Source organism: Phallusia mammillata, chromosome 1, assembly GCF_965637545.1.
Source record: "Phallusia mammillata chromosome 1, kaPhaMamm4.hap1.1, whole genome shotgun sequence".
Classification (NCBI taxonomy): Eukaryota; Metazoa; Chordata; class Ascidiacea; order Phlebobranchia; family Ascidiidae; genus Phallusia; species Phallusia mammillata.
In genome coordinates, this window is record NC_137252.1 from 1,990,585 (window position 1) to 2,002,899 (window position 12,315).

The 12,315-nt window shown below is 36.0% G+C and overlaps 1 protein-coding gene across 1 annotated transcript; it reads right to left on the reverse strand.

The window, feature by feature from the left end:
- Nucleotides 1-9,441: 9,441 nt before the first annotated feature.
- On the reverse strand, nt 9,442-11,405 carry LOC145236862 (uncharacterized). The gene is made up of 6 exons (XM_080099688.1): nt 11,333-11,405; nt 11,034-11,255; nt 10,742-10,972; nt 10,493-10,603; nt 10,305-10,413; nt 9,442-10,184 (listed from the first exon to the last, which is right to left on the reverse strand). The coding sequence occupies exons 1-6, from the start codon at nt 11,397-11,399 to the stop codon at nt 10,034-10,036; spliced, it is 891 nt and encodes a 296-aa protein (XP_079955814.1). The 5' UTR covers nt 11,400-11,405; the 3' UTR covers nt 9,442-10,033.
- Nucleotides 11,406-12,315: the final 910 nt, after the last annotated feature.

The window sequence follows — 12,315 nt, forward strand, 5'->3', positions numbered from 1 at the left end:
CTTAATCCAAACGCGACAAACTTTTCGTCTAACGAGGATTTGAATATACCCAAATCTAAAGTGTTTCGTCAATTATGTGTTTGGATTGGAAGTGTAAACACTGTAACCGTCTAGGGAAGTGCAAGTCATCCTTAGCAATCGCAAGTAGTGCAGAAGTTAATACCATGACGAACAAATGTACAATTTAAAAGTGCTTCAAACAAGCAGGGTTGTTCATATGGTTGGAGTAGGTTATTGTAATAGGCTAATATGCCTTATACACGGCATTGTACACAACTTCCTTTTCAGATGATGGATCGGTAGACTGGTAAGGTTCGTTGACCACAATTTCCCTACTCGGCGGTTGCGAAGTGTTTGGTGATGGCGTGTTCAGGGACTTTTTGGGTGCTTACGATTTATGTGTTAAAAAACATTTTAAACATAGTGCTTAGGATCTCATTTAAAAAGCGTGATATGCATGTGTACTTTGTATTTTAACAAATTTGACTTTTCGTGCCTACCTACCAAGTTGCTTTGAATAGTTGCCAGAAAAACCTAAATTTCGCTGATTATTCTGCACTGTCACCTTCTAGTAATAGTGAATTGTCAGTTCGATAATTCACAGTCAACACAATTTAAATCTACCTTTCAGGATCGGCAAATCGATGTTTGCTTAATGCATTTAAAATAGTTGGTCAAAACAATGATTGCATTCGTTTACAATAAAATTGTTGTTTTAAAAATAGAGTTGATAATAAACAGTTTAATGTTTTTGTGTCATTTTTTCTACCATTCAATCGATGAGATTTTGTAACGTGATAACGTTAGCAACAGAAACAATAGGAAACTCTGAGATAATATGATTTTAGTGTAGCTTCTTAATTGCAGGAGTAGGTTTTGGTATGCTTGTATTAATTATACTGAAACAGAAAAAAACAATGAGTTTTTAAAATCCGGTTTCGAGAAATTGAGTTATTTGTTTGAACTCGGCTTTGCAGAGAAAATCTTCAATTCTTCGATATTCATGCAGTACTTCCATAGTTCTTCAATTTCGATTAATTCCATTCAAATCTTCGTAAAGTGGAACAGGTTGTTTGATTGGAACAAGATAACCGTCGTCGTCGGGTTTCGAAACTACATCCACATTAACAGAATCTACAAAACATAAAACTCATTATCTATCTTGACATAATTAAAGGATAAATATTAACTTACTTTTACTCTGCTTTGGTGTTGCTGGTGGAAAATTTGTGTAAACTTGTTTCGGAGGTTGTTGATATTGTAGTTGATTGTTTTGTGTCGAAAGTGATATCATGGAGCCAATTCTAAGCGTAGTTATGCTTTTAAACTAAGGTCAAAACTTGACAATTCCTCGGAGGTTTAAAGCGTGTATTTAAGAAAGCTTTCAAATTAACTAGGACGAAAATCAACTACAAACCTTGCTTTATGTTTGTTTTTCCAGTTTCGCCACAATAATATGATGAGCAGCAGACAAAATACTGCCAGCACAGCAGCAGCTATTGCTATAACGATGGTATTAGTTGTGGAAAAACCTGAAATAATGTCTTTGTGGTAACTGTAATTTATGTATTTACTATTGCGCTAGATGTCGTCCCTGTGTTATGACGACAATTGCTGTAGCGCACAGGGAAACTTGGCCAAATGGTCCAGCGCGCCTGACCCAAATACAGACACAAAAAAACTGATCGGGATTCGTCCCTGAGAGTAACCTGGGTTCGAACCCCGTGAAAAAAAACCAACAAAAACACGGTCGGTGAGTTCATGACACTAACTTCCCAGCATTTGTAACATCTGTTTGTAGCGTATGCTTACCAGGGAAATGTTGCAACATTTTAAGTGTATGTAACTTGCTTTATCAACTCTTTTCCGCAAAACAAATCTTTTTCGGCTTGAAACCAATAGAGTGTCAGTACCTGAAATGCAAGCTGTGCTGCCGTAAGATGACGTTTTTCCTGACATTGTTGTTGCCTGAAATAGGTTCGTGGTGTTTAGCAAACCACTACTCGTTTGCTTATCGTACTGAGATGTGCTTGTCTCCAAAACTGCAATTGGAATGAAATATGCTATACAATATCATACGCTATCGTCACCAGCTGCTCTGATGAAATCTTATAGGTCCAAACAGTGTGTACTGTTAGCAGCTTATGTTCTGGTACGATTGTTTTATATTTATACAACATATATGGGGAAAAAGATTTAATTCTATTGTAACTAAATCTTTTTTTACCACAACAAGCAGCAATTTTTTTTAATACCAAACAATTTCGTTTTCAGTCTTAGTGTTCAACACAGCACAGTTTTTAGCTATAATGCTTTGAATCTTGCTGTTCAAATAAATATAGTACCTGGGTTAGCCGTTGTGCTGGTTGTATTTTCTTTGCCATTTGCTTCACAATCAATAAACTGGTATGACATCACAGCAGAATATTGTGCAAATTCGGTTTTGATCATGGGAGGCCACATTACAGATTCTTGTATAATATTTTCACACAAGTCTGGTCTCTTATCTCCAGGTTTGCAGTTCGTCACATTGGAACCAGACTTCAAATAAATACGACAGAAAGAACCCGATTGCCACCATTTTCTGCCTAAGTCGAGAAATTAATCAACTTTTTTTGTATTCCACGTGTTTAAGGTTTCAGAATCAGTCACGTGTTTTATGACTTACCTGGATTATCCGGTGTGTAAAAGTTGTAATGATGTGCACCAAATCCAACAGTGCCAGATTTTGAAACCTTAAACATCATCAGAAGATTTGTTCGGTTTGTAGGATTGTAATCAAATTCCCAATTACATTCCTCTCCTGAATAATCGGCAGCATGTACTAAATGTCCTGACTGTTCGAAGTTGGAAGTTGAATGCAATAACTTGATGCAAAGCCGAAAGAAACTAAGTCGCCGACATAACAAAGTAAAGTTTTGAACAGATTAAACGATTTGTTATGCAATATATGCAATAAAATCATGACTTACCGAATGTAATGACGCAAATCGTTACAACAGAATGCCTAAGAGTGTTTAAACCGCCTTTTCGCAACATTGTTTAGCCGTGCACAAAGAATAAATACCTGCAAGTTTGAATGTTAGTAAAACGAGTGAGGAGAAAACTTATGTCTAATAAATGATGTGGTGGTCTTATGTACAAACCTGTGACTGCCTTATAACGAAATGTTACACTTTCCCACCAATGCAACTGACGTTTAGTTGTAAAATGATATCGCTTTCTTGTTACGCACTTCCATAAATCTGATGACTTGAAAAAGTAAACCCAAACCAATTGCCTTCTACCATTTGTTCTGTTTCAAACCCTCACAACTAAATGTAAACTACTTTGCTACATAACCATTGGATGTACTGTGGGCTAATTTTTTACCGAAACACCGTACATGCAAATTTATTGTCGTTCATACGTCACAGTGTTAAAACGTGATTTGAGCGATTTAGTGCGTAAGATCTACTTAGTTGCAAAACACCTAAAGTTTCCCGTTTAAGCCGGGTTTCTCAGTTGAAACGTACGGCGTTAAACTTTGCGTAATTATGTTATGAAAGCAACTTGTCTTTCAAAATATCACAAATTAAACACAATGACCGACCTACGCAAAAGCTCGTGTGCAATTGAAACGTGCTTCTAACAAGCAACCATTGGAAATTTCGTGGAGTAGGTTATTGCAACAAGCTAACACGCTTCACACGGCATTGTACACAAATTTCTTTTCATATAATGTATTGGTAGAATGCTATAAAAAGCTTTGCTCGTATGCCACAAGACATTCAGCAATTTTCTCATTGTGGGATATCCCATTTTCTTAAGGGGTGGGTTGCAAATTTTTAATTCAAATTGATTACGAGTAGATGAACATTGACTGATTTATTCGACATTATCCCACACGATCTTTGTCCACATTGGAACCAAGGAGTACCGTTACTTATTTACTTTATTCGATTTGCTTGAAGCTGAATTTATGGCCAAACTGTTTACTTACCTCAGTGATTCTGTAACTAAAGGTGATTTGCTGTTATCATTTTTTTCGATTTGGCACTTTACTTAATTTCATGGCCATAGCATATCTGGACTATAATTTAAGTGAGTTTTTCTTTTGCATTTGTTGGTGAACAGGGGATGCACCGGGTTCTAAGGGATAATTTAAGGGACCACAGGTCATAAAAGGTGACTTGAAGGCGGGTCCGATCTATGAAAGGTTGAGAACCAGTAGTCAAACGTATTTAGTTTGGTTGTAACAATGATTGCATTAGTTATAAACAAAATACGATGACGTTATCTATTGCGATGCTATTAAGAACGATTTTTTCCAGTTACATTTGAAGGATTTGATGTCATTCACTCTTCTCTATTGTAAATCTATTGAATAGGAATTGTGATTTTATTTTTGTAATAAATGTAAGTCGTCACAGCAGGTATTGAAAAAGGAAACAAAATAGGATCAACAAGAGTAGTCAACACAATGTACAAACTCAAATATTCATATGTTAGCGTAAATCGTCAGTTGTATAAGTAGGCTTATGTATGCGTCTTTAATGTCTATTGAACTGAGTCTGAAAAATAGAAACTAAGAAACAAATAGTTTTATAAATGCGTGGTTGAGAAATTGGATTATTTCGTTTAACTTTCAAATGTGAGAAAACTTTTTGATGACGTAAACACTTCAATTACGATAAATTCCATTTACATCTTCGAAAACTGGATCAGTTCGTTGGATTGGAACAACATAACCGTCGTCGTTACGTTTTGAAACTGCATTCACATCCACAGAATCTACAAAACATGAAACTAATCAACACTTTTAACACCGTCAAATAATAAACATTACTTTACCGTGATTCGGCGGTGCTGGTGGAAAATTTGTGTAAGCTTGTTTAGGAGGTGGTTGATCTTGTAGATGTTCGTTTTGCGTCGAAAGTGAAATCATGGAGTCGTTTCTGTACATATTTCTGGTTTTGAACTAAGGTTGAAAACTTTGCAAATCATTGGGGATTTATATGTGCAATTTAGAAATGTTTTTATTTAAACTTCTACAAATAGCTAACCGTGTTTTGCTTTTGTTTTTGTAGTTTCGCCACAACAGTAGGATGAGCAGTAAACAAAATACTGCAAGAACACCAGCAGCTGATGCTATAACGATGTTATCAGTTGTGGAAAGACCTGCAATAATCAGTAACTAGTATCAGTGTAAGGTTTGTGTTAGTTTGTGGTTGATGTATAAAACTTGGTAAAAATTAAGTTAAAACACATGTTTGTCATTGTCAGTATTGTGGACTAGTGTTAACTTTAATGTATGTTTTTATTGTTACGCTAGATGCCGTCCCTGTAAAGTGACTTCACATGTAGATTGTCCTGGGTTCGAACTCCGTGACGAAAAAAAAGCGCGCATCGTGTTGGGCAGGAACTTGGCCGAATGAACCGGCTCGCCTAAATCATGTACAGACATAAAAAAACTTGATCTGGATCTGCTCTGGGTTCAAAAAAATACACCCCACCGCGTCCTAATAACTGTAATACCTGTTTTGTAATGTATACATATAAGGAAAACATGGCAAGAATCAAAGTGTTTGTAATTTGCTTTATCAACACAGCAATTTTCAGTCTGAAATTTACTAGCAAAAGCAAGCATTGTTTTGATTGAAACTAAACAGAGTGTCAATACCTGAAGCACAAGCTGTGCCACCGGGAGATGGCGTTTTTCCTGACATTGTTGTTGCCTGGATCGAGTTGTTTATTAAACCACTACTCGTTTGCCTATCGTACTGAGATGTGCTTGACTCCAAAGCTGCAAATAATATGTTTTTAACATCAATGGACAACACAATTGTTTTTTTTTACATTGTTATTTATCACAGTCTTTAAAGCTATTATTTATTTCGAAATTAATTACAATTTTGTTTACGGTTATAGTTATCAACAAATGACAATTTTCAGCTATAATGCTTTGATTCTTGCTGTTCAAATGATAATTGTACCTGGGTTAGGCGTTGTGCTGATTTGTGTTTGTTTTTCTATTGCTTCACAATCAATAAACTGGTACGACATCACAGCAGAATATAGTATAAAATCGGTTGTAATTATGGGAGGCCACATCACAGATTCTTGTATGACATTTTTACACAATTCTGGTTTGGTATCTCCAGGTTTGCAGTGCGTCAAATTGGAACCAGACTTCGCAAAAATGCGACAGAAAGGACCCGATAGCCACCATTTCCTGCCTAAGTCGAGAATTTTTTTGTATTTTGCAAGGTACTTTAGATGATAAAGACATACCTGGGTTATCTGGTGTATAGAAGTTGTAATGATTACTAATGGATCCTACACTTGTGGATGTTAAAACCTTAAACACCATCATCAGATTTGTTCGGTTCGGAGGATTGTAATCAAAAACCCAATTGCATTGCACTGTTGAAAAATCGGAAGCATGTGAAAAATATCCGGAAGTGTTTGAAGTGGGGAGTCGGATGCAATAACTTGATGTGGGACTGAACGAAACTTAAAATACAAGTTTGAAGTAGAGAGGATTTAACTATTCAACGAAATGTTATGCAAATAATAACTTACCACTTGCAATGACGCAAATCGTCACAGCAAAATGCTGGACAGTGTTTAAAGCGGTTTTACCTAACATTGGTTAGCTGTGCACTAGAAAATAAAGCAGTGATCATCAAAAACATGTAGTCAAACAATACTAACCAGAATGAAGTATTACGTTTAAATAAGTATCTTGTGGTATGGTGTACAAACTTTTTTCACTTGCATATGTATAACTTTTTCAACCTTCAATTTTCTGAGATTGCCTAACCGGCGATTAGCAAAACTATATTGCATTATAAATTCTTTTTACACATTTTTCAAGTTCTTGTTGACAAACCGGAAAAATTGCGAAGATTTAACTTTTATTTGTTGCTTACCTAACCCTCGCGAGTAAATGCAAACTGCTTATCAGTATAATCACTGGAAGTACTGCAGCGAAATCTAGAGCATTTTTCACCGAAGTTTAATGAATGCAAATTTATTGTCGTTCATACGTCACAGTGTTAAAACGTGATATAAGCGATTTGGTGCGTAACATCATCTTAGTTGCAAAACACTCAAAGTTTCCCGTTCAAACCGTGTTTCTCAGTTGAAGTGTATAGCGTAAAGTTTGACGTAATTAAAAATACAGGCATTGTAAATCTCCACACAGTTCACACATTGACGAAAACGCACAAAATGCTTGTGTACAATTGAATTAAGCTTCAATCAAACATAACCTTGGCTTAAAATACCATCATGTTTTGTACAAGGCATTGTATACAACTTCCTTTTCAAATGATGGATTGGTAGACTGGTAAAGTTCGTTGACCACAATTTCCCTACACTGCGGTTCCGAAGTGTTTGCTGTTAACGTGTCGGAAAAACTCTTTGTTGTTTTCAATTTCCTGTGTAAGCAATACAGAAAAGTTGATACTTCATACTAATACAACCAGATTCTGTTGATATTATAACAACTCTAGCTTATATTGTATTAAACCTCTACACTTTAGCTTTTAGTAAAACAAGTTTTCTGTAGAAGCAATGTGCTGCAATAGGTTACGCTGTTTTTTGTCAGGTTTAGGGCGTTATATTTGAGGGTGTTTCATTGTGTCAAATATTTACCTGATTTTGAAAAGCAAAACCAAGATGACACAACATGCAAAGAGAAGCAACACTGCAAGCACCAAGACGACCCATATAAATAGTGAGGCTTCCTCGGTGGTTTGACCTGTCAACAAGTTATTTTTATTCACTGCAAGTGATTTCACGCTGTACAGGCACGTTGAGTGTTATACAATGCATAGGTAACTTGTTCTAAAAGCAAGAAGATGGAAAATGCGCAAAGTATTTTATAATTCGTAATTGCGACTTTATTGTTTCTACAGTAAAGTAATATCACGAGTGTGCAAATAAGGATTATACATTTCCCTGCAAGAGTGTTCAATGAATAGAGATTCCATGTTAATGAAATTATCACAATACCTTTATAGTTTGACACGTCGTCATAAACTGACGTTGTTCCTGTCATTGTAGTGGTGTATTTTAGAGTAAAGTTTTTCCGCCCAGCAAGTGTTCCATTGTTACGTCGAGATATATTGGACGAAACAACCACTGAAAATCCCGGCAAAATATTTGTTTTATTCTTCTCGTGATTCAAATTCATTTATTAATGATTTTAATTACCTGCGTTTTGAGATGCTTCTATTAAAGTATTTGATTCGCAGTCAATAAACTGATAAGACATCACAGCTGAGAAAAGTTTAAACCAGGTGGTAATTTCGGGTGGCCAGCTTAAAGCACCTTGCATGTTATTTCTACATAGCTATCATCTGCTATCTCCAACTTTGCAGTTGGTCATATTTGAACCTTCTTTAACGTAAATGAGACACCAAGGAGCCTTCTGATAGAACTTATGACCTGAAAATGTATGATAGAATTAATTTGTTGTTTACTTTTCTGCTAAAAGTTGTTCAAAAACTTACTTGGTCTGTCTGGTAACCAAAAGTTGTAATGATTATCAACATATCCCACCGTGTCAGATTTCACAACCTTGAAAATCATCATAAGATTTGTTCGGTTTGGTTGACTGTAATTAAACCTCCATGAGCAATAATGCCCACAATATCCAGCAGCATGTACCATGAATCCTGAACTGTTTGAAGTTGGAAGTTGAAGGCAATAACTCGTTGCCAAGCCGAAGAATACTGAATAAATTTGATGCAAATTTTAAAATAGTCAACTTTTCTATTTCAACGCATGAAAACTAAACTTCTTACCACATACGAAGATGCAAACCGTTTTGACAAACTTTTGGACAGTATTGTGAACGCATAATACTCGACATTCTTCTGAACCAATTGACGCAATATCACTCTCTGAAGTGCCTGCAGTATCAATTAAGTTAGTTAAGCTAACATTAGACAAAACTTGATCCAACTCATCTTTAAAGCTAACACAGTTAATGTGGAGACTTACAAGAACAAGGAAAATAAATAATTAACGTGCAGTGAACAATTTGGTTCGATTCATTAATCAGAAAATGTGGCTGAAATTCTCTTACTGACTACAACGCACAACGAATTTTACCTAAAATTACCTCAAATTAAACAAAAGTAACTATACATGTTACGTTTGCCACTTTTGACATCGCAATGACTGAAATCGTCAATACAAATTAACTCCGTAAATCGCCCAAAAACATGTATGAAGAAAAAAACACTGTAAACACACTGTAAGATGCTTTATGCCTGCAGATCACAAACGCTTTGTCAAAGTAATTTTAATAATAGCTATGGATTATCCGGTTAAACGTTATATCAGTGGTCGGCAACCGCCGGTCCGCGGCCCGATACCGGTCCGCGAAGAGTTCATTACCGGGCCGTATACTATTTCAGGTTTAATGTTTTTCAACATTTTGCCCATGTATCCCAAGGATGATAAACTAATTTAAGCGTTTTTATTACTAAATATTTGTGTTTTTTTGAAGACCGGTCCGCGACAAAAACATTTATTTCAGAAACGGTCCGCAGTGCAAAAAAGGTTGCCAAACCCTGCGTTATATGTCCCATTTGTGTTTGGGACATGCAACGCAGTACGTTAGTTCCGTCTAAGCTTAGTTATGCCTTTCTGTTTGTACAAATGTTTGAATCAGTTTATCATTCCACAGAAAAGTAAATGTGTTCCATAGGTAACATTACATCCCGTTTCATTTTGGTCTTCGTTAAAATTTTGAAAACAATTTAACAACTTGCACATTACATATTGCTCAGTAATACGACTTTTCAGGACATATACTATTTCACAAAACAGCTAAAACTAGACATACATGATTTAATCTGGCCTTCAACATACAAACGCTTCCTACAATAGCACAAATGTAACAATCAATAGCACAAAAGAGTAGAATATCTTTAAAAAATATTGCTAAATAGATATTTTTACGTTGGGCATCCGAGGTTTTTTTTCCAGAACGAGTAACACAAAAGAAAACAAGAATTCGTGCTTTCTAAATTTGTCACATGATTATTGGGTTGTACAAATCATTGTTAGCAATCTCCTTTTCATAGGTTGGATTATTTGAGTGGTACAGTTCGTTCACCACAATTTCTTTATCCTGCTGTTTTGTAGGCGATTTGTCTTCGGTGTGGAAAGATCCGTCCTTTTTTCTGCATGACACAAAATTAGAATTACTTTTTTCAGACGTTTGAAAATAGGTATCAAAATTGTCTTATTTTATTAACTGTATGTAATTTCTTATCCTAGGAAAGTTGTTGTTGACTGATTACCTTTTTTGGACCAGTAAGTATACTACGACTGCAGATGAAACAATCAGCAAAACAGCAAGAAACACAGAAACCCACAAAAATACCGACGGCTGTGTGGCGGTTTGACCTGCTGATAAACAAACGGTATTTCGTTTTTACTGCTTTTTACCACATGAAAAAGTAACATTAACATTATATGCATGATTCACCAGAAACTGGCGGCGTTTCTGTTATTGTTGTCATGGTTTGGGTTTTCTCCGTTGAGTTTATCCGTTTTTCAGGTGTTGAATTATTGTGCGTTGTTGTGGAGTTCACTTCAACTGGAATACAAAACAGTCACAAGTTTAACCGCTAAATCGGCCGGGATAATAATAATTTATAACTTAGTTTTGTGTTTAAAAATTAACAAATTTTTATCTCCTAAAAGCATGCAAACGGTGTCCACTGAACAAACTTACCTATATCAGGAACAACATTCGACACGTTTCCCTCACAGTCAATGAAATCAAACGACATCGCAGCCGAAAATAGAGCAAAGTCAGTTTTGATCACTGGAGGCCACATCACAGATTCTTGTATGACATTTTCACACAAGTCTTGTCTTTTATCTCCAGGTTTGCAGTTCGTCAAGCTGGAACCAGACTTTACATAAATACGACAGAAAGGACCCTTTTGCCACCACTTCCCACCTACGACAATAACACAATAGATATTCTGTATTGTTGGCAAGACCATGTAGCAGATACATACCTGGGTTATCCGGTGTATAAAAATTGTAATGGTTTGCCGTATGTCCAACAGTGTCGGATTGCAAAACCTTAAATATCAGCATAAGATTAGTTCGGTTGGGAATATTGTAATCAAAATTCCAAATGCAATGGTGCCTAGTATATCCAGTCGCGTGTATCAAGTACCCTGAGCTGTTTGAAGTAGAAAGTCGGAGGCAATAACTTGCAGCAAAGCTGATGAAAACTACAACAAAATATTTAAAAATAATTATACTTAGACGCAATCTTAAATACTGATGGAGTAGAAAAATATTCCCTTACCACTTGAAATGATGCAAATATGTTTAATGGAACGCTGAACAGGGTTTAACGTAAGGAAAACAAACATTGTTAAGTCGCTAATTGAAAACACAATAAGAAAGTTAAACATATGTTGCAAAGTCGCCAAAGTGCTACAAAAAACGAGTTTGCAACAAACAACTGCACATGCTTCTTGACATCAAATCAGAAAAGTCAAGTTTGGTTACACTACTCTTTCAGTCCAATGTACTCAGTAAGAAACAGCCTTTTTTGTTCAGTTGACTCAAATTTGTTTCTGCAAAACGAAGCAAGTAAGAGAAGGAAATTTATCTTCAGCGCCCAGCAAACACTGAGAGCACATTAGGTAGCTTTTCTTAACCGGTTAAGTTGCTTCAATGCTAATTTTTATAATTTATTCTCCGCCACACGTCATGGGATTATACGTGACGTGACCATTGTGGCACTTTCGCCTCTTTGTTCTCGATTTCCTGTTTAAAAAGCGTTTCTGTTTGTTTCAAAGCGTCTTATTTTGTGCGAAGGAGTAGTAGATGATGAGTCATTTAAAGATTAAAACTTTTAAGGCCTTCGAAAGCAAAACACTCGATGGTTAATTGTTTGCCAGCATTCACTTTTCAAACAAATAATTTTTTTTAACAATGAATAGTTCCATTTTTACCAACATTATCCAGTTGGTTTCATAGCTACACAAACAAACGCGGAAACTAATTTTAGTTCAAGGAAACCCATTCGAGTCAGGTGAAACCAAACTGTGCCATCCGGGTTACACAACAAGTCAGTTAGAATAGCACGGTGAGTCATTTGATGCAAAGGCATATTTCTCTGTTTCACCCCTTTCACAATGCTTTCCTCAAACCCAGGTGTGGCACAACCAGTCGGTCCGGGCAGCACACTACAAAGACATAGATTTCTTTTTTCGATACACAACATGTCCTCAAACCGTAAACGTAAACAACCATGTCGACAAACATATCTTTTGTTAGTGC